A 23839-nucleotide genomic window follows, 5' to 3' on the forward strand; every position below is an offset into this window, starting at 1 on the left:
GAAAGAAAAATATTGGGTTTCAGGTCCCTTTAAGCTACATCATTTTGAGCCGGTGTTTAACCTTTTATAAGGTAAAGATGTAAGATTTCATTGTACCTAACTTGCCTTGTCTGTTTTCTTGTAGGCTGGAGCCTGGCAGAGACCACTTGCTGCCTATTGATTATTATTTCCCACCACAGAAGACATGTCTGATTTGTGGGGATGAAGCCTCCGGATGCCACTATGGAGCCCTCACCTGCGGAAGCTGTAAAGTCTTCTTCAAGAGAGCAGCGGAAGGTAACTCCACCATCATACACTGCTATGTACATCCATAGACCACTGGAATGTTTTACAGTCTATATGAGCCAATAATATGTAGCAGAATCACGGTGACCTTTAAAGGGTCAGTAAATTAAGTAAAAGTGATATTGATCAAAAATACACCATAATAATCTGCATCTCTAACCAATTTAAAAATACTTACTTTGATAAAGAAACAAAGCTCTGTTAAAATATTCAGTTTATTATTTACTTGTACTGTATAAAGCCTTCAGTGTAAGAGCCATACTCAACCTCACTCATCATCAATTCCTCCAATCCAAAAGCCTAGCTGTAGCTGTATTAGCATAATCATATTTGCAGGGCATGCTCCAGTGCGCATGCACACTATTGTTATACAGAAATCACATGCGCAGTAGTGAGAAGCGCCTCTAACAAATTATGGTTTCTGTGTCTGGAAAGCAGCAATGTTGCAGGTGACATCATCAGATCGTAAGTGAACATGTGCAGCAGTTGCATGTGCACATATAAAGCCCTACCTATGTAGCCCTCCCTTATAGGAGTTACATAATCCACCATAGGGCTTGGAACTGATTATTTATAAGATGGAAAGGTCACATTACATTACATTTGCATTCAAGGGAGTATGTTTGTTTTTGTTTGTTTTTTTTGCATAAAAAAACAAAACACTTAGGCCTCCATTACATATGCAGCGTCGCCCGCAAAAGCCGGCGACACCGTTTTTTCGCGTTTTTGGTATTACATATACAGCGTAGCATACAAGTTATGCCTGTATATTTCACCCGTCACTCGCAATTTTTACTCCCATAAGCTAACATGGGACCGCGTTGTAAATCGGTATCCAATATCCAGCGCATGGCCTTACGTGGCGAAAATGGAGAAATCTTACTCAATTGTTACCTCATAATAAAAAGCAGCCGTAGCAGGCCTTGCGCTGAGAATGGGAGCACTGTAACTCCCTAAAATGCCTGCAAAAATAAACTAAAACCTAAAGCATGTGCAATGTCTATCTACCTGTCAACCGCAATCCCCCACCGCACTAACTAATAAACTGTATTAACCCCTAAACCGCCATAGCCCACACCACAATTAATCTATTCTAGTATTAACCCCTAAACCGCCGTAGCCCACATAGCCTATTAAATGTATTAACCCCTAATCTGTCGCCGCCACTATAATAAAGTTATTAACCCCTAAACCAAGCCTAACCCTAACACCCCCTAACTTAAATATTATTTAAATAAATCTAAATAATATTACTATTATTAACTAAATTATTCCTATGTAAAACTAAATACTTACCTATAAAATAAACCCTAAGATAGCTACAATATAATTAATAATTACATTGTAGCTATTTTAGGATTTATTTTTATTTTACAGGCAACTTTGTATTTATTTTAAATAGGTACAATAGCTACACTTAACACTACACTATCATTAAATTAATTAAATAAATTAACTACAATTAGCTAAAATTAAATACAATTAAATAAACTATAGTACAACCCCCCCCCACTAAATTACAGAAAATAAAAAAATTACAAGAAGTTTAAACTAATTACACCTAATCTAAGCCCCCTAATAAAATAAAAACCCCCCCAATTAATAAAATGGCCTACCCTATACTAAATTACAAATAGCCCTTAAAAGGGATTTTTGCGGTGCATTGCCCCAAAGTAATCAGCTCTTTTACCTGTAAAAAAAGAAATACAACCCCCCCCCAACATTAAAACCCACCACCCACACCCAACCTTACTCTAAAACCCACCCAATCCCCCCTTAAAAAAACCTAACACTACCCCATTGAAGATCACCCTACCTTGACCCGTCTTCATCCGATCCGGGCAGAAGAGGTCCTCCATCCGGGCAGAAGTCTTCATCCAAGGGCATCTTCTATCTTCTTCCATCCGACGAGAGGCACCATCTTGAAGACATCCGACGCGGAGCATCCTTCCTGGCCGACGGACTAACGACGAATGAAGGTTCCTTTAAATGATGTCATCCAAGATGGCGTCCCTTGAATTCCGATTGGCTGATAGGATTCTATCAGCCAATCGGAATTAAGGTAGGAAAAATCTGATTGGCTGATGATAGGATTGAGCTTGCATTCTATTGGCTGATTGGAACAGCCAATAGAATGCAAGGTCAATCCGATTGGCTGATTGCATCAGCCAATTGGATTTTTCCTACCTTAATTCCGATTGGCTGATAGAAGCCTGTAAAATAAAAATAAATCCTAAAATAGCTACAATGTAATTATTAATTATTGTAGCTATCTTAGGGTTTATTTTATAGTATCTAGTTTTAAATAGGAATAATTTAGTTAATAATAGTAATATTATTTAGATTTATTTAAATAATATTTAAGTTAGGGGGGTGTTAGGGTTAGACTTAGGTTTAGGGGTTAATAACTTTATCATAGTGGCGGCGACGTTGGCGGCGGCAGATTAGGGGTTAATAGATTTAATAGGCTATGTGGGGTATGGCGGTTTAGGGGTTAATACTAGAATAGGTTTATTGCGGTGTGGGCTATGGCGGTTTAGAGGTTAATAATTAGGCTTATTGCGTTGTGAGGGGTTGTCGGTCTAGGTGTTAATATATTTATTAGTAGTAGTGAGAGAGGGGATTGCGTATATAGGGGTTTTACGTGTCGGGCTATTTTTGGGAGGCAGGTAAGACTTTTACAGGAAATTTGATATTTCCTTAATTTTGTTAGGCGCCGGCAGTTTCTAAAGTGCCGTAAGTCACTAGCGACTCCAGAAATTTGTATTTACGCTTATTTCTGGACATCGCTAGTTTATCCGACTTACGGCACTTTAGGAACTGCCGGCGGGGTATATGCAATACCCCGATGTGCGAGGTGTAATTACGGGTGGCGCTGGTTCCCTCGCTTGCGCCGAAAACCTGCGCTGTATATCGGATTGCGCCCTTAATCTTGTCCTTAGAGCTTGTGTCACAAGGATAGCTTCCAGTTTTATTCTACCTTTCTTCACATCATTGGCAACAAAAAGTCACTACTTATTATGTGGACACATTTTTGGACTGCCTGTTCTGCAAAATACTTAAGGGATTTTAAAAACTGAAATCACTCATCACTTGTACTTAATAAAGCAGTTAAAGGGACAGAAAATCCCAAATATTTATTTCACCAATTGGATAGAACATACAATTTTACTTCTATTATCAAATTTGCTTCATTCTCTTGTTATCCTTTGATGAAAGAACTGCATTGCACTACTGGCAGCTAACTAAACACATCTAGTTAGCCAATCGCAAGAGGCAAATATGTGCAGGTAGCAATAAGCAGCTAGCTCCCACTAGTGTAGGATATGTGCATATTCTTTTCCAACAATGGATACCAAGAGATAAAAGCACATTTGAAAATAGAAGTGAATTTAAAAGTATCTTAAAATTGCATGCTATATCTGATTCCTGCAAGTTTAATATTGACTTTCCTGATCCCTTTAACTCCTCAAGCCAAATGGGCGTAGGTACTACCTCACACAGTACTTTGCACAGTGTACCCTGTTGACATAGTACCTTCGTTCAACAGTCTGCTTATGCCGTAGTCCTCGCAGTCAGCTTTGACAATGAAGACTGCAGCCAGGGGCAGAAGACATCTGCCTTTATATGGTAAGGAAGAACTAATCATTCTTCCTTTACCATAAGAAGTCAGATCGCCGATACAGACAGTGACACTGAATAGTATTGCGGTGATGGTGTGGGAGGGAAGGAGGGAGGCGAGCAGTGCATGGTGGGGGGGGAGGTATGCTACTGAAATTTTTTTGATGAGAGAGGGTGAGGGATGGGTTCTCTATGCTACAGAAACGGGTTGGGGGAGGACATCTCTAGTGACAATCATTTGGTGGGGTGAGGGGGGGATTGCTGCACTATAGAAAACATTTTTATTAATAAATACATTTTAAAAATGAAGAGAAAAACTTTAAACTGTGTACTGGCAGACAGCTGCCAGTACCTAAGATGGAGGCTTTTAGTGAAAAGGGGAAGGTTAAAGAGCTCTAAAACTGCATACTGGCAGACTGTCTGCCAGTACCTAGGATGGTGGTGACCAGTGGGAGGTGAGGGAGGGAAGATAGCTGGGAGGAAACAGGGGGTCGGAGGATAATCTCTATACTACAGCTAAAATGAATCTTACAAGCTACCCGATTAACCCCTTTACTGCTGGAATAGTGTGGTGCACAGCTTCAATTAGCGGTATTCTTGTTACCAAAAAGCAATGGCAAAGCCATGCATGTCTGATATTTCTGAACAAAGGGGATCCCAGAGAAGCTTTTACAACGTTTTGGGCCAGATTACGAGTGGAGAGCAAACATTTGTGCGCGAGCGATAAGCGGTTTATCGCGGGTGTTTGTGCTTGTCAGGAATACCATTGGTATTACGAGTTGAAAGTAAATAAGTTTGCTTGAAGGCAGTCGCAATTTACGCTAGAATGATTACCGAGACTTCAGAGCTCTGGTTAAAAAAAAAATACATTACAAAGTACACTTTCTCTAACACCATCTAATAAATATTATTTTTAAAAAAAATATTGCACACAAAGGTTATAAGGACTCAAAGTATGAGGTCTCAGGTGTAAGAAAAAAAGGCAGGCAAAGGGCTTTAACATAGACATACATACATACACATGGTATTAGAACAATACCTTGAGTTATCTACTAAAAACAATATATATATTTTGATAGGTAAATTTAAAAAAAACTAGGCTCTATTTCTGTTTAAGCGGAGTGACAGCAAAAATGCTAAAAACATGCGTGATTTTTTGATAGTTATTTTAAATGCAAGATTGAAAATCTATAAGTTTTACCTAACATTTTATCATACTGATATGAACACCCCTATTAATGACTAAGGCCTGATATGTGACCTCTCCTCTTTGGATTTGCTTTATTTACTCTCATATAGCTTTCTCCTTTACTGCCTGCATTCTAAATCTGTATCTAATTAATACGATTGTCAGAATGTATGCTCCTGCACTGATGTGCAGTCTAAATCTCATAATTTGCAGTTCTGAGTTCTCTTTAGTACATCCAGCCTTGTGTTCCATATTGGGGCATCCTTTGACTCTGAGGTGAACACAAAGGATGACAAGAATTTCCAATTGCTTCCTGGTTAGACTGTATAAGTCACTTGTGACTTTTATTACCTCACATGCCAGGGCAAAGGGCCTTCACACAAATTAGGAACTGGAATTACTTACTCAGGGCTGTGGAGGGAAAGATAAAGTGAATCCATCTGGCATGGTCTCAAGGCTGTCTGCTGGTCAGAACCCGCCAGAAAACTACAAGCACAAAACCTCTCCTCCCCTCTGCCTGTCTGAAGCGCTCAGCATTGTTCAGATTGTTAGAATGTCAGAGCATCTTCCAGTTGCATGTGAGAACTCAGGCATCGTTTTATAGTTAACTGTTTAAGTTTACAGAGAGAGTTCTTTTGTTATATAACTTCTGCTTTTTTAGAAATAGAAAACTATTGGAAAAATGTCTTAAAGCAAAGCAGCAATAACAATGAAATGATGGCTAGATTTGTCTTCACAAAGTGATCCCAGAAAAAGCATTCAGCTAGATTTAGAGTTTTGTCGGTAAAGACCCGCGTAGCTAACGCAGCTTTTTTTCCTAAGACAACGCTGGTATTGAGAGTTGTCTGAGGAGCTGCGTTAGGCTCCAAAAAGGGAGCGTTGAGCATAATTTACCGCCACTTCGACCCTCAATACCAGCATTGCTAACGGTAGCGGTAAGATGGAAAAACGTGCTCGTGCACGATATCCCCATAGGAAACAATGGGGCTGTTTGGGCTGAAAAAAACCTAACACCTGCAAAAAAGAAGCGTTAAGCTCCCAACACAGCCCCATTGTTTCCTATGGGGAAACACTTTCTAAGTCTGCACCTAACACCCTAACATGAACCCCGAGTCTAAACACCCCTAACATTACACTTATTAACCTCTAATCTGCCGCCCCCGCTATCGCTGACACCTGCATTTTATTATTAACCCCTAATCTGCCGCTCCGTACACCGCCGCAACCTACATTATCCCTATGAAACCCTAATCTGCTGCCCCTAACACCGCCGACCCCTATATTATATTTATTAACCCCTAATCTGCCCCCCCAACGTCGCCGCTACCTTACCTACACTTATTAAACCCTAATCTGCCGACCGGACCTCGCCGCCACTATAATAAATGTATTAACCCCTAAACCGCCACACTCCTGCTCGCAAACACTAGAATAAATAGTATTAACCCCTAATCTGCCCTCCCTAACATCGACGCCAACTAACTTCAAGTATTAACCCCTAATCTGACAACCGGACCTCGCTGCTACTCTAATAAATGTATTAACCCCTAATGCTAACCCTAACACCCCCCTAATTTAAATATAATTTTAATCTAACAAAATAAATTAAATCTTATTAACTAAAGTATTCCTATTTAAAACTAAATACTTACCTGTAAAATAAACCCTAATATAGCTACAATATAACAAATAACTTTGTATTTATTTTAACTAGGTACAATAGCTATTAAATAGTTATTTACTATTTAAGAGCTAGCTAGTTAAAATAATTGCAAAATTACCTGTAAAATAAATCCTAACCTAAGTTACAATTAGACCTAACACTACACTATCAATAAATTAATTAAATAAATTACCTACAATTAAATAAACTAAACTAAATTACCAAAAAAACAAACACTAAATTACAAAAAATAAAAAAAGATTACAAGAATATTAGGCTAATTACACCTACTCTAAGCCCCCTAATAAAATAAAAAAAAATAATAATAATAAAAAGCCCTACCCTATTCTAAGTTAAAAAGTAACCAGCTCTTTTACCAGCCCTTAAAAGGGCTTTTTGCGAGGCATGCCCCAAAGTAATCAGCTCTTTTGCCTGTAAAACAAAATACAACCCCCCCCAACATTAAAACCCACCACCCACATACCCCTACTCTAACCCAAACCCCCCTTAAATAAACCTAACATTACCCCCCTGAAGATCTCCCTACCTTGAGTCGTGTTCACCCAGCCGGGCCGAAGTCTTCATCCGATGGGGCAGAAGAGCACATCCAGACCGGCAGAAGTCTTCATCCTATCCGGGCAGAAGAGGACATCCAGACCGGCAGACATCTTCATCCAAGCGGCATCTTCTATCTTCATCCATCCGGAGCGGAGCCATCTTCTTTCCAGCCGACGCGGATCCATCCTTCTTCACCGACGCCTACTCGCCGAATGAAGGTTCCTTTAAATGACGTCATCCAAGATGGTGTCCCTCGAATTCCATCCAATCCAATTTGATCCAATCAGCCAATCAGATTGAATTCGCATTCTATTGGCTGTTCTGATCAGCCAATAGAATGCGAGCTCAATCTGATTGGCTGATTTAATCAGCCAATCAGATTTTTCCTACCTTAATTCCGATTGGCTGATAGAATCCTATCAGCCAATCGGAATTCGAGGGACGCCATCTTGGATGACGTCATTTAAAGGAACCTTCATTCGGCGAGTAGGCATCGGTGGAAGAGGATGGATCCGCGTTGGCTGGAAGAAGATGGCTCCGCTCCGGATGGATGAAGATAGAAGATGCCGCTTGGATGAAGATGTCTGTCGGTCCGGATGTCCTCTTCTGCCCGGATCGGATGAAGACTTCTGCCGGTCTGGATGTCCTCTTCTGCCCCATCAGATGAAGACTTCAGCCCGGCTGGGTAAACACGACTCAAGGTAGGGAGATCTTCAGGGGGGTAGTGTAAGGTTTATTTAAGGGGGGTTTGGGTTAGAGTAGGGGTGGTGGGTTTTAATGTTGGCGGGGGTTGTATTTTTTTTTACAGGCAACAGAGCTGATTACTTTGGGGCATGCCCCGCAAAAAGCCCTTTTTAATTTAGAATAGGGTAGGGACCTTTATTATTTTGGGGGCTTTTATATTTTATTAGGGGGCTTAGAATAGGTGTAATTAGCCTAATATTCTTGTAATCTTTTTTTATTTTTTGTAATTTAGTATTTGTTTGTTTTTTGTAATTTAGGTTAGTTTATTTAATTATATGTAATTGTAGGTAATTTATTTAATTAATTTATTGATAGTGTAGTGTTAGGTTTAATTGTAACTTAGGTTAGGATTTATTTTACAGGTAATTTTGTAATTATTTTAACTAGGTAGCTATTAAATAGTAAATAACTATTTAATAGCTATTGTACCTAGTTAAAATAAATACAAAGTTGCCTGTAAAATAAATATAAATCCTAAAATAGCTACAATATAATTATTTGTTATATTGTAGCTATATTAGGGTTTATTTTACAGGTAAGTATTTAGTTTTAAATAGGAATACTTTAGTTAATAAGATTTAATTTATTTCGTTAGATTAAAATTATATTTAATTTAGGAGTGTGTTAGGGTTAGGGTTAGACTTAGCTTTAGGGGTTAATACATTTATTATAGTAGCGGTGAGGTCCGGTCGGCAGATTAGGGGTTAAAACTTGAAGTTAGGTGGCGGCGATGTTAGGTAGGGCAGATTAGGGGTTAATACAATTTATTATAGTGTTTGTGAGGCGGGAGTGCGGCGGTTTAGGGGTTAATACATTTATTATAGTGGCGGCGAGGTCCAGTCGGCAGATTAGGGGTTAATAAGTGTAGGTAGGTAGCGGCGACGTTGGGGAGGGCAGATTAGGGGTTAATAAATATTATGTAAGTGTCGGCGATGTTAGGGGCAGCAGATTAGGGGTTCATAGGGATAATGTAGGTGGCGGCGGTGTGCGGTCGGCAGATTAGGGGTTGAAATATTTATTATAGTGGCGGCGATGTGGGGGGACCTCGATTTAGGGGTACATTGGTAGTTTATGGGTGTTAGTGTACTTTAGAGCACAGTAGTTAAGAGCTTTATAAACCGGCGTTGGCCCATAAAGCTCTTAACTACTGACTTTTTTTGGCGTTAGGAGTCTTGTCGGTAGAGGGTCTACCACTCACTTCAGCCAAGACTCCAAATACCAGCGTTAGGAAGATCCCATTGAAAAGATAGGATGCGCAAGTGGCGTAAAGGGATCTGCGGTATGGAAAAGTTGCGGCTTGAAAGTGAGCATTAGACCCTTTCCTGCCTGACTCTAAATACCAGCGGGCGGCCAAAAGCAGCGTTAGGACCCCTTAACGCTGCTTTTGACGGCTAACGCAGAACTCTAAATCTAGGTGATTGTGTTTTATTCATGAGTCTGAAAATAAAGTTTTATTAAAATATTTTGGAGTGCAACTAATACTTCAGGGTGTGTTATCTTTATTGCGGCCCTGTGGTTTTCACACGTACAGTATGTACAGAGTTTTACATGTTTTTCACACATACAGTGTTCAGTTACAGTGATTTGTTTCATTTCTATTTTTTTTTTAATTTTTAATTTAAGTAGGAGTATGGCTTGACCCAAATGGACGCGTAGTCTTTTATAACTTTTTTTACACTGGAATATGTAAATTAGTAACCCGACTCCCAGGACATGAAGAGTTGATGTTGGGCTACTAAGTTTTTTTCTTTCAGTCCTGACATCAGTAAGATTATTAATAGTGTAGGGTTGCCAAATGTCCGGCATTAACCATACAGTCTTGTATTTGAACATGAAGTCCAGTAAAACATATGTATACAAAAATGATTATGTAAATTACATTGTTATACTCTTCTGGTAGCAGTGTTTGCAACATAACTTTACAGCATTGTTATACATAGTTACACACACTGCTGCCATAGACTGCTTTAGAAATGTGCACTCTCCTTAGCTTCTATCATCCTATTCGGTTTAGTTTTAAATTTGATTATTGAATTAAATTGGAAAGTTGTTTAAAATTACATTATCTATCTGAATCATAAAAATTTAACTTTATGGTGCCTTAATTTATTTTTTTTATTTTTTTTCTGTCATAAAACAATTGAGCAAACTGAAAACTGTGTCCTTAAAGAGTTAATAAAATATATATGGAATAATAGAAAACTTTTAACATTTCACACTAAAGCTAATAATAATAAATATTTTTTTACAGAATGATTTACAAACCATACTAAAAACTGACCTTTCACAACAGATTTTATTAAAAAAAACAATATGCTACAACAATATACAATATTCTTAATAAAATCTTTTAATTATCGCACAAGTATTTTTTAATTTATTTTTTGTGTAGAAACAATTTGCACTGTTCTAAAAACCAAACATTAAAATGCTAAACAAAATACAAATCAATTATAAAAAAATATCAAAATATTTAGTCCAGCTATACTTCCATTTTATTTAAATAAATAATTCAACTGTGCATACTCTGTAAACAAAACCATCTACTATTTTCAGGCCTAGTTTCCATTGCTGGCGTAAACTTTGTAAACTGGTGGTAACTTACATCAAGTATCAACAATAAAAACTAAGCCTTGCTCTTTTCTCATTTGTTTGTTCAACTGAATATTTTTTAAATATTGCAGATACATAATAGCACAATCATGTTGAAAATTATACAATAGGGAACTATGTAATCTTTTTATTTTCCAAGTCAGTAAAAGCAAAACATTTGCAATATTCAAAGCACATTACATATGCCCTATAATTACATTAAAATGTAAACATCACATGCTCCCATATATAAGATATAGCACTTCTAATCACACCCACACCCCACCTCAGCCCCTCTTTGTATATGTTAAGCCATTGTGAAACATTTTGTAATATTTTTTTATTTTATACCATAACAAAGTAAATAATACTACATACAGTAATAAATTAACAAAAAATAAGTTCATAGCAGTTAGGAACATCAACTGGAGGCTCTGGGGAACATATAGAGTGTTCACAGTCATGGAAGGTCATAGCAGACCTGGAGATTAATTTTTAATAATTATCATATCTCCCTTCTAATCTTTAATTATCTTTCTCAACTCCCTCCTCTATTCAATCTCTCTTTTTACCCTCTTCTTTCTCTCTCAGGCCATATCTTCTCTTTACACTTTATTTCCCCTCTCTCGTATCTTTTCACTCTTTTTTTCTCTACTCCCTCTTAACTCTACATTCTTCTCCACTTTCACTTTTTCCCTACAGTCTCTCTCTCTCTGCCCCTCTTTACCATCTCAGAAGTAGCAGTCTAAGCACTAATGGGGTCCCTACAGCCCTAGAGCAACAACATATCCTTGCACTTTCATGGATATTTAATATCCCTTTAGATAATAGTTTGAGCACATAGCCCAAAATGTGTGTTTGTAAGTGCTGCAATAGGAATGCATATTCTGCAAATACAATGTGTCCACTTTGCTACTTACAACCTGCCACCAGACTTCAGACTAAACATTAACTAACTAACTTTCACTCACCACCGTTAAATTTCCACTCGCCAACGTCTAGTGGGCTAACTTAATTAGTGAAAATGATCCCTTGGGGAAGTGAACAGAAACGTGGTGCCTCTTACTGACCCTCTCCACTTAGTTCTGTCTGGACAGGACTAACGATCTTCTCCTCTTTCTGACTTATCGTTGAGGATTTCTGGTCTGAAGGCACACTGGGTGGTGAAGGAATCACTGGTTACTTGGTGGGAGCAGTTTCCCTCCTCAGAGGCTAGTAAGATGGATGCTAATACAGAGCTCTAAAGGGAATGTCCATTTTAGATTGTGTGACGTATGCTGACACCCATCATGTGAAACAGTTGGGTTATGTCACTCAGGTTATGTCACTCAGGTTTCTTCCACTATAAACACCCTAGATTTGCACAGTAAGGCCTTCTTGACTGAGGTGCCATTTCTAAATTTATAAAAAATACATATAGAATGACTTTTTATGGCCCCATGAACTGTATTGAAAAGGATCTGCCTACACACACACCTTATGCACAGAGTTCTGCTAAGGATTATTTTCTTTGTGAGCTTTGCATTGTGTCTTTTTATAGTTGTTTAATATTTTTTTTTTTTAAATAATCACTGGGTTTTTTTATCGCCTTGAGCCCAGAATGGCTTCCATGAAAAAGTTCTGAGTACAGTAAAATATATTAGATATTGATTCTGAGGATATGCATTGGTCACAGAAAAGAGGACTTAATACACTTTTACTAACTTTGGCGTTTACACCTTGCTAGCAGTGATACAATCTGGGTGTATAAATTAATATGTTTGTCATAGTAACATTGCAGCATTCTCCTTTTTTTACTTTCATGGTGGCTATATATTAAAGTTTTATTGAAGATTATCAAGATGGAAGTAATTTGTGTGAACCACTACATCATAGGTAGAGCTGAAGAAAGCTCTATCATAAAAACATATTTTATTTAAGAACTTACCTGATAAATTCATTTCTTTCATATTGGCAAGAGTCCATGAGCTAGTGACGTATGGGATATACAATCCTACCAGGAGGTTTCCTACCAGAAGTTTCCCAAACCTCAAAATGCCTATAAATACACCCCTCACCACACCTACAATTCAGTTTAATGAATAGCCAAGTAGTGGGGTGATCAAGAAAGGAGTAAAAAGCATTAACAAAGGAATTTTGAAATAATTGTGCTTTATACAAAAAATCATAACCACCATTAAAAGGGTGGGTCTCATGGACTCTTGCCAATATGAAATAAATTAATTTATCAGGTAAGTTCTTACATAAATTATGTTTTCTTTCATGTAATTGGCAAGAGTCCATGAGCTAGTGATGTATGGGATAGTAATACCCAAGATGTGGAACTCTACAGAAGAGTCACTAGAGAGGGAGGGATAAAATAATAACAGCCATTTTCCGCTGAAAAAAATAAATCCACAACCCAAAATATAAGTTTATTCTCATAATGAAAAGAAAATACTCAAACATAAGCAGAGGAATCAAACTGAAACAGCTGCCTGAAAAACTTTTCTACCAAAAACTGCTTCCGAAGAAGCAAATACATAAAAACTGTAGAATTTAGTAAATGTATGCAAAGAAGACCAAGTTGCTGCTTTGCATATCTGATCAACTGAAGCTTCACTCTTAAAAGCCCACAAAGTGGAGACTGATCTAGTAGAATGAGCTGTAATTCTCTGAGGCGGGGCCTGACCCAACTCCAAATAAGCCTGATGAATCAAAAGCTTTAACCAAGATGCCAAGGAATTGACCTTTCCTAGAACCAGAAAAGATAACAAATAGACTAGAAGTCTTTCTAAAATCTTTAGTAGCTTCAACATAATATTTCAAAGCTCTTACCACATCCAAAGAATGTAAGAATCTCTCCAAAGAATTCTTAGGATTAGGACACAAAGAAGGGACAACAATTTCTCTATTAACGTTGTTAGAATTCACAACCTTAGGTAGAAATTTAAATAAAGTCCACAAAACTGCCTTATCCTGATGGAAAATCAGAAAAGGAGATTCACAAGAAAGAGCAGATAATTCAGAAACTCTTCTAGCAGAAGAGATGGCCAAAAGGAACAACACTTTCCAAGAAAGTAGTTTAATGTCCAAAGAATGCATAGGCTCAAACGGAGGAGCCTGTAAAGCCTTCAAAACCAAATTAAGACTCCAAGGAGGAGAGATTGATTTAATGACAGGCTTGATATGGACCAAAGCCTGTAAAAAACAGTGAATATCAGGAAGCTTAGCAATCTTTCTGTGAAATAAAACAGAAAGAGCAGAGATTTGTCCCTTCAAGGAACTTGCAGACAAACCCTTATCCAAACCATCCTGAAGAAACTGTAAAATTCTAGGAATTCTAAAAGAATACCAGGAGAATTTATGAGAAGAACACCATGAAATATAAGTCTTCCAAACTTGATAATAAATCTTCCTAGAAACAGATTTACGAGCCTGTAACATAGTATTAATCACTGAGTCAGGGAAACCTCTATAACTAAGCACTAGACGTTCAATTTCCATACCTTCAAATTTAATGATTTTAGATCCTAATGGAAAAACATAATTTATGCTTACCTGATAAATTTATTTCTCTTGTAGTGTAGTCAGTCCACGGGTCATCCATTACTTATGGAATATATCTCTTCCTAACAGGAAGCTGCAAGAGGATCACCCAAGCAGAGCTGCTATATAGCTCCTCCCCTCACATGTCATATTCAGTCATTCGACCAAAACCAGACGAGAAAGGAGAAACCACCAATTTAGGTCTGCCTTAAAGACAGGGCGTGCCGTGGACTGACTACACTACAAGAGAAATAAATTTATCAGGTAAGCATAAATTATGTTTTCTCTTGTTAAGTGTAGTCAGTCCACGGGTCATCCATTACTTATGAAATACCAATACCAAAGCTAAAGTACACGGATGAAGGGAGGGACAAGGCAGGAACATTAAACAGAAGGAACCACTGCCTGAAGTACCTTTCTCCCAAAAATAGCCTCCGAAGAAGCAAAAGTGTCAAATTTGTAAAATTTTGAAAAAGTGTGAAGTGAAGACCAAGTTGCAGCCTTGCAAATCTGTTCAACAGAGGCCTCATTTTTAAAGGCCCAGGTGGAAGCCACAGCTCTAGTAGAATGAGCTGTAATCCTTTCAGGAGGCTGCTGTCCAGCAGTCTCATAGGCTAAACGTATTATGCTACGAAGCCAAAAAGAGAGAGAGGTAGCCGAAGCCTTTTGACCTCTTCTCTGTCCAGAGTAAACGACAAACAGGGAAGAAGTTTGATGAAAATCTTTAGTTGCCTGCAAATAGAACTTCAGGGCACGGACTACGTCCAGATTATGCAAAAGTCGTTCCTTCTTTGAAGAAGGGTTAGGACACAGTGATGGAACAACAATCTCTTGATTGATATTCCTGTTAGTAACTACCTTAGGTAAGAACCCAGGTTTAGTACGCAGAACTACCTTGTCTGAATGAAAAATCAGATAAGGAGAATCACAATGTAAGGCAGATAACTCAGAGACTCTTCGAGCCGAGGAAATAGCCATCAAAAACAGAACCTTCCAGGATAACAGCTTGATATCAATGGAATGAAGGGGTTCAAATGGAACGCCTTGAAGAACGTTAAGAACTAAGTTTAAGCTCCACGGCGGAGCAACGGTCTTAAACACAGGCTTAATCCTAGCTAAAGCCTGACAAAAAGCCTGAACGTCTGGAACTTCAGCCAGACGTTTGTGTAGAAGAATAGACAGAGCAGAAATCTGTCCCTTTAACGAACTAGCAGATAAGCCCTTTTCTAAACCGTCTTGTAGAAAGGACAATATCCTAGGAATCCTAACCTTACTCCATGAGTAACTCTTGGATTCGCACCAATATAAATATTTACGCCATATCTTATGGTAAATTTTTCTGGTAACAGGCTTCCTAGCCTGTATTAAGGTATCAATAACCGACTCCGAGAAGCCACGCTTTGATAGAATCAAGCGTTCAATCTCCATGCAGTCAGCCTCAGAGAAATTAGATTTGGATGGTTGAAAGGACCCTGAATTAGAAGGTCCTGTCTCAGAGGCAGAGACCACGGTGGACAGGATGACATGTCCACTAGGTCTGCATACCAGGTCCTGCGTGGCCACGCAGGCGCTATCAGAATCACCGAAGCTCTCTCCTGTTTGATCTTGGCAATCAAACGAGGAAGCATCGGAAATGGTGGAAACACATAAGCCATGTTGAAGACCCAAGGGGCTGTCAGAGCATCTATCAGCACCGCTCCCGGGTCCCTGGACCTGGATCCGTAACAAGGAAGCCTGGCGTTCTGGCGAGACGCCATGAGATCCAGATCTGGTTTGCCCCAACGATGAATCAGTTGAGCAAAGACCTCCGGATGAAGTTCCCACTCCCCCGGATGAAAAGTCTGGCGACTTAGAAAATCCGCCTCCCAGTTCTCCACGCCTGGGATGTAAATCGCTGACAGGTGGCAAGAGTGAGACTCTGCCCAGCGAATTATCTTTGAGACTTCCAACATCGCTAGGGAACTTCTGGTTCCCCCTTGATGGTTGATGTAAGCCACAGTCGTGATGTTGTCCGACTGAAATCTGATGAACCTCAGAGTTGCTAACTGAGGCCAAGCTAGGAGAGCATTGAATATTGCTCTTAATTCCAGAATATTTATTGGGAGGAGTTTCTCCTCCTGAGTCCATAGTCCCTGAGCCTTCAGGGAGTTCCAGACAGCGCCCCAGCCTAGAAGGCTGGCGTCTGTTGTTACAATCGTCCAATCTGGCCTGCGAAAGGTCATCCCCTTGGACAGATGTGGCCGAGAAAGCCACCATAGAAGAGAATCTCTGGTCTCTTGATCCAGATTTAGTAGGGGGGACAAATCTGAGTAATCCCCGTTCCACTGACTTAGCATGCACAATTGCAGCGGTCTGAGATGCAGGCGCGCAAATGGTACTATGTCCATTGCCGCTACCATTAAGCCGATTACTTCCATGCACTGAGCTACTGACGGGTGTGAAATGGAATGAAGGACACGGCAAGCATTTAGAAGCTTTGATAACCTGGCCTCTGTCAGGTAAATTTTCATCTCTACAGAATCTATAAGAGTCCCTAGAAAGGGAACCCTTGTAAGTGGTAATAGAGAACTCTTTTCCACGTTCACCTTCCACCCATGCGACCTCAGAAATGCCAGAACTATCTCTGTATGAGACTTGGCAGTTTGAAAACTTGACGCTTGTATCAGAATGTCGTCTAGGTACGGAGTCACCGCTATGCCTTGCGGTCTTAGTACCGCCAGAAGTGAGCCCAGAACTTTTGTAAAGATTCTTGGAGCCATAGCTAATCCGAAGGGAAGAGCTACAAACTGGTAATGCCTGTCTAGGAAAGCAAATCTTAGGTACCGATAATGATCCTTGTGAATCGGTATGTGAAGGTAGGCATCCTTTAAGTCCACTGTGGTCATGTATTGACCCTCTTGGATCATGGGAAGGATGGTACGAATAGTTTCCATTTTGAATGATGGAACTCTTAGGAATTTGTTTAGGATTTTTAAGTCCAAGATTGGTCTGAAGGTTCCCTCTTTCTTGGGAACCACAAATAGATTTGAATAGAATCCTTGCCCGTGTTCCGTCCGCGGAACTGGGTGGATCACCCCCATTAGTAAGAGGTCTTGTACACAGCGTAGAAACGCCTCTTTCTTTATTTGGTTTGCTGATAACCTTGAAAGATGAAATCTCCCTCGTGGAGGAGAAGTTTTGAAGTCCAGTAGATATCCCTGAGATATTATCTCCAACGCCCAGGGATCCTGGACATCTCTTGCCCAAGCCTGGGCGAAGAGAGAAAGTCTGCCCCCCACTAGATCCGTTTCCGGATAGGGGGCCCGCTCTTCATGCTGTCTTAGGGGCAGCAGCAGGTTTCTTGGCCTGCTTGCCCTTGTTCCAGGACTGGTTAACTTTCCAGCCCTGCCTGTAACGAGCAACAGCTCCTTCCTGTTTTGGAGCGGAGGAAGTTGATGCTGCTCCTGCCTTGAAGTTACGAAAGGCCCGAAAATTAGACTGTTTGGCCTTTGATTTGGCCCTGTCCTGAGGTAGAGCATGGCCCTTACCTCCCGTAATGTCAGCTATAATTTCTTTCAAGCCGGGCCCGAATAAGGTCTGCCCTTTGAAAGGAATATTAAGCAATTTTGATTTAGAAGTCACGTCAGCTGACCAGGATTTAAGCCATAGCGCTCTGCGCGCTTGGATGGCGAATCCGGAGTTCTTAGCCGTAAGTTTGGTTAAATGTACAACGGCATCAGAAACAAATGCGTTAGCTAGCTTTGGAGCAATGGAGCAGTGCGAATGGCCTCTTCCAGAGACTCAAACCAGAATGCCGCCGCAGCAGTGACAGGCGCAATGCATGCAAGGGGCTGTAAGATAAAACCTTGTTGAACAAACATCTTCTTAAGGTAACCCTCTAATTTCTTATCCATTGGATCTGAAAAAGCATAACTATCCTCCACCGGGATAGTGGTACGCTTAGCTAAAGTAGAAACTGTTCCCTCCACCTTAGGGACCGTCTGCCATAAGTCTCGTGTGGTGGCGTCTATAGGAAACATTTTCCTAAATATGGGAGGAGGGGAAAAAGGCACACCAGGTCTATCCCACTCCTTGCTAATAATCTTTGTAAGCCTTTTAGGTATAGGAAACACGTCAGTACACACCGGTACCGCATAGTATCTATCCAACCTACATAATTTTTCTGGAATTGCAACCGTGTTACAATCATTCAGAGCCGCTAATACCTCCCCTAGCAATATACGGAGGTTCTCAAGCTTAAATTTAACATTAGAAATCTCTGAATCCAGTCTCCCTGGATCAGATCCGTCACCCACAGAATGAAGCTCTCCGTCTTCATGTTCTGCAAACTGTGACGCAGTATCTGACATGGCTCTCACCTCATCCGCGCGCTCTGTCCTTAACCCAGAGCTATCGCGCTTGCCTCTTAATTCTGGCAATTTAGATAATACTTCTGTCATAACAGTAGCCATGTCTTGCAAAGTGATTTGTAAGGGCCTCCCTGATGTACTTGGCGCCACGAAATCACGCACCTCCTGAGCGGGAGGCGAAGGTACTGACACGTGAGGAGAGTTAGTCGGCATAACTTCCCCCTCGTTGTCTGGTGATAATTTCTTTGCATGTAAAGATTGACTTTTATTTAAAGTAACATCAATGCAATTAGTACACAAATTTCTATTGGGCTCCACATTGGCCTTTAAACATAGTGAACAAAGAGATTCATCTGAGTCAGACATGTTTAAACAGACTAGCAATGAGACTAGCAAGCTTGGAAATACTTTTCTAAATAAATTTACAAGCAATATAAAAAACGCTACTGTGCCTTTAAGAAGCACAAAAAGCTGTCACAGTTGAAATAACAATGAAACAAAATAGTTATAGCAACCAATTTTTCACAGTAAATGTATTAAGTTAGCAATGGATTGCACCCACCAGCAAATGGATGATTAACCCCTTAATACCCAAAAACGGATAACAATTTAATAATTAACGTTTTTCTCACAGTCAAAACACAGTCTCACAGGTCTGCTGTGACTGATTACCTCCCTCAAAATGAATTTTGAAGACCCCTGAGCTCTCTAGAGACGATCTGGATCATGGAGGATGAAGTAGACAGATTGTGACTGAATTTTTACTGCGCAAAAAAGCGCTAAAATAGGCCCCTCCCACTCATATTACAACAGTGGGGAAGCTCAGATAACTGTTTCTATGCAGAAAACAAAGATGGCCATGTGGTAAAAATCATGCCCCAATAAGTTTTATCACCAAGTACCTCACAAAAAACAATTAACATGCCAGTAAACGTTTTAAACATACATTTTAAAAGTTATGAAGTGTTATTAATAAGCCTGCTACCAGTCGCTTTCACTGCAGTTAAGGCTCATACATTATTTCAGTATTAACAGTATTTTCAGAGTCAATTCCATTCCTTAGAAAAATACATTCAGTGTACACACACTCATCAGCCTAATACCAGTCGCTATCACTGCATTTAAGGCTGAACTTACGTTACATTGGTATCAGCAGTATTTTCTCAGTCAATTCCATTCCTCAGAAAAATAATTTACTGCACATACCTCATTTGCAGGGGGGCCCTGAATGCTATTCCCCTTTTCTGAAGTTACCTCACTCCTCAGATGAGAACAGCCAGTGGATCTTAGTTACGTCTGCTAAGATCATAGAAAACGCAGGCAGATTCTTCTTCTAATGCTGCCTGAGAACAAACAGCACACTCCGGTGCCATTTAAAATAACAAACTTTTGATTGAAGAAATAAACTAAGTTAAAAAACACCACAGACCTCTCACAGCGACCTATCTTTAGTTAGGCTGCAAGAGAATGACTGAATATGACATGTGAGGGGAGGAGCTATATAGCAGCTCTGCTTGGGTGATCCTCTTGCAGCTTCCTGTTAGGAAGAGATATATTCCATAAGTAATGGATGACCCGTGGACTGACTACACTTAACAAGAGAAAACAGACCTTGAGACATTAGGTCTGGCCTTAATGGAAGTGGCCAAGGTTGGCAACTCAACTGGACATCCGAACAAGATCCGCATACCAAAACCTGTGAGGCCATGCTGGAGCTACCAGCAACACAAACAATTGTTCCATGATGATCTTATAAATCACTCTTGGAACAAGAACCAGAGGCGGGAAGATATAAGCAGGTTGGTAACGCCAAAAAAATGCTAACGTATCCACCGCTTCCGCCTGAGGATCCCTGGACCTGGACAGGTACCTTAGTTGTTTCTTGTTTAGATGGGAAACCATCAGATCTATTTCTGGAAGATCTGAACAATCTGAGAAAACACATCTGGATGGAGCGACCACTCCCCAGGATGTAAAGTTTGACGGATGAGATAATCTTCTTTCCAATTGTCTATACCTGGATATGAACCACAGAAATTAGACAGGAGCTGGATTCCACCCAAGCAAGTATCTGAGATACTTCTTTCATAGCTTGGGGACTGTGAGAACCACCCTGATGATTGACATATGCCACAGTTGTGATATTGTCTGTCTGAAAACAAATGAACGGTTCTCTCTTCAACAGAGGCCAAACCTGAAGAGCCCTGAAAATAGCACAGAGTTCTAAAATATTGATTGGTAACCTCGCCTCTTGAGATTTCCAAACCCCTTGTGCTGTCAGAGATCCCCAGACAGCTCCCCAACCTGAAAGACTCGCATCTGTTGTGATCACAGTCCAGGTTGGACGAACAAAAGAGGCCCCTTGAACTATACAATGGTGATCTAACCACCAAGTCAGAGAGAGTCAAACATTGGGAGTTAAGGATATTAATTGTGATATATTTGTATAATCCCTGCACCATTAGTTCAGCATACAAAGCTGGAGAGGTCTCATGAAAACGAGCAAAGGGGATTGCGTCCGATGCTGCAGTCATGAGACCTAAAAATTCCATGCACATAGCTACTGAAGGTAATGATTGAGACTGAAGGTTCCGACAAGCTGAAACCAATTTTAATTGTCTCTTGTCTGTTAGAGACAGAGTCATGGACACTGAATCTATCTGGAAACCTAAAAAGGTGACCCTTGTCTGAGGAATCAAAGAACTTTTTGGTAAATTGATCCTCCAACCATGTCTTTGAAGAAACAACACTAGTTGATCCATGTGAGTTTCTGCAGTACCAAGATATTGTCCAAATAAGGAAACACTGCAATACCCCGTTCTCTGATTACAGAGAGTAGGGCACCGAGAACCTTTGAAAAGATTCTTGGAGCTGTCGCTAGGCCAAATAGAAGAGCGACAAATTGGTGATGCTTGTCTAGAAAAGAGAATTTTAGAAACTGATGGTGGTCTGGATGAATCAGAATATTAAGATATGCATCCTGTAAGTCTATTGTGGACATATAATGTCCTTGCTGAACAAAAGGCAGAATAGTCCTTATAGTCACCATTTTGAAAGTTGGCACTCTTACATAACGATTCAAATTTTTCAGATCCAGAACTGGCCTGAATTAATTTTCTTTCTTTGGGACAATGAATAGATTTGAATAAAAACCCAGACCCTGTTCCTGAAACGGAACTGGTAAGATTACCCCTGAAAGCTCCAGGTCTGAAACACAGTTCAGAAAAGCCTGAGCCTTTACTGGATTTGCTGGGATGCGTGTGAGAAAAAATCTTCTCACAGGAGGTCGTACTCTGAATCCTATTCGGTACCCTTGAGAAACAATACTCTGAATCCATTGATTTTGGACAGAATCTGCCCAAATGTTTTGGAAGAATCTTAATCTGCCCCTTACCAGCTGAGCTGGATTGAGGGCTGCATCTTCATGCAGACTTGGGGGTTGGCTTTGGTTTCTTAAAAGGCTTGGATTTACTCCAACTTGAAGAAGGTTTCCAATTGGAACCAGATTCTTTGGGGGAAGGATTAGGTTTCTGTTCCTTACTTTGTCGAAAGGAACGAAAATGGTTAGAAGCTTTAGATTTACCCTTAGGTCTTTTATCCTGAGGCAAAAAAACTCCCTTCCCCTCAGTGACAGTTGAAATAATCTAAACCAACTGAGAACCCAATAACTTATTACCTTGGAAAGAAAGAGATAGTAATCTAGACTTAGATACCATGTCAGAATTCCAATATTTGAGCCACAAAGCTCTTCTAGCTAAATTAGCTAAAGACATAGATTTAACATAAATTTTGATTATATAAAAAATGGCATCACAGATAAAATGATTAGCATGTTGAATCAAGCGAACAATGCTAGACAAATCAGGATCCATTTCCTGTTGTGCTAAACTTTCCAACCAAAAAGTTGATGCAGATGCAACATCAGCCATAAAAAATGGCAGGCCTAAGAAGATGGCCAGAATACAAATAAGCTTACCTTAGATAGGATTCAAGTTTCCTATCTAAAGGATCTTTAAAAGAAGTACTAGCTTTCATAGGAATAGTAGTACGTTTAGCAAGAGTAGAAAAAGCCCCATCAACTTTGGGGATCTTTTCCCAAAACACCAATCTAACTGCTGGCAAAGGATACAATTTTTTAAACCTTGAAGAAGGAATAAAAGAAGTACCAGGCCTATTCCATTCCTTAGAAATCATATCAGAAATAGCATCAGGAACTGGAAAAACCTCTGGAGTAACCACAAGAGGTTTATAAACAGAATTTAAACATTTACTAGTTTTAATATCAAGAGGACTAGTTTCCTCAATATCCAATGTAATCAACACCTCTTTTAACAAGGAACAAATATACTCCATTTTAAATAAATAAGTAGATTTGTCACTGTCAATATCTGAGGAAGGATAATTCAGTATGTTGTCGGTCATTTGAAATTTCATCAACTTTCATCAAGAAGTTTTAAAAGGCCTTTTACATTTATTAGAAGTCGGGATGGCAGACAAAGCCTTCTGAATCGCATCAGCAATAAAATCTTTTATAGTCACATTTATATCATGTGCATTAGATGTTGAAGGAACAACAGGCATTGTACTGTTACTGATGGACACATTCTCTGCATGTAAAAGCTTATCATGACAACTATTACATACCACAGCTGGAGATATAATCTCCACAAATTTACAACAAATGCACTTAGCTTTGGTAGAACTGTTATCAGGCAGCAGGGTTCCAACAGAGGTTTCTGAGACAGGATCAGATTGAGACATCTTGCAAATTTAAGAGAAAAAAATAACATATAAAGCAAAATTATCAATTTTCTTATGTGGCTGTTTCAGGAATGCGAAAAAATGCAAACAGCATAGCCCTCTGATATAGAAAAAGGCAAGAGGAATATAGGAATGGGGTTTTAAATAATGAGATTATTTGGCACCAAGTATGACGCACAACGCAAACTGAATTTTTTTTGGCGCTAACAACATCTGGAAATGACACACTCGCGTCATTGTAGATGCAACCTTGTGCAAGGAACTCGGCGTCAACTAAGACACCGGAAATTACGAATTTGCGTCATCGGATGTACCTTTGCGTCAAAAAATTCTCGTGCCAAGAATGACGCAATAAACTTTGGCATTTTGCGCCCTCGGGAGCCTAATTTTGCCAGCGAAATTTAATGAAAAAGCAGTCAATTGAAAAAAGACTATACTCCAGGTAAGAAAAATATTTTCCTAAATATGTTTTTCTCCCAAATATGAAACTGATAGTCTGCAAAAGGAAATATATATAAACCTGACTCATGGCAAATATAAGTACAATAC

At 39.6% G+C, this 23839-nt stretch overlaps 1 protein-coding gene across 1 annotated transcript in view; it reads left to right on the top strand.

Moving 5' to 3' along the window:
* Nucleotides 1-23839, top strand: part of AR (androgen receptor) — a 483459-nt gene that overhangs the window by 227511 nt on the left and 232109 nt on the right. Inside the window, exon 2 of the mRNA XM_053699025.1 lies at nucleotides 125-276. Within this exon, the coding sequence (XP_053555000.1) occupies nucleotides 125-276 (152 nt within the window). The remainder of the gene's footprint in view (nucleotides 1-124; nucleotides 277-23839) is intronic.

The sequence above is a fragment of the Bombina bombina genome, chromosome 1, assembly GCF_027579735.1.
Source record: "Bombina bombina isolate aBomBom1 chromosome 1, aBomBom1.pri, whole genome shotgun sequence".
In the NCBI taxonomy this organism is placed as follows: Eukaryota; Metazoa; Chordata; class Amphibia; order Anura; family Bombinatoridae; genus Bombina; species Bombina bombina.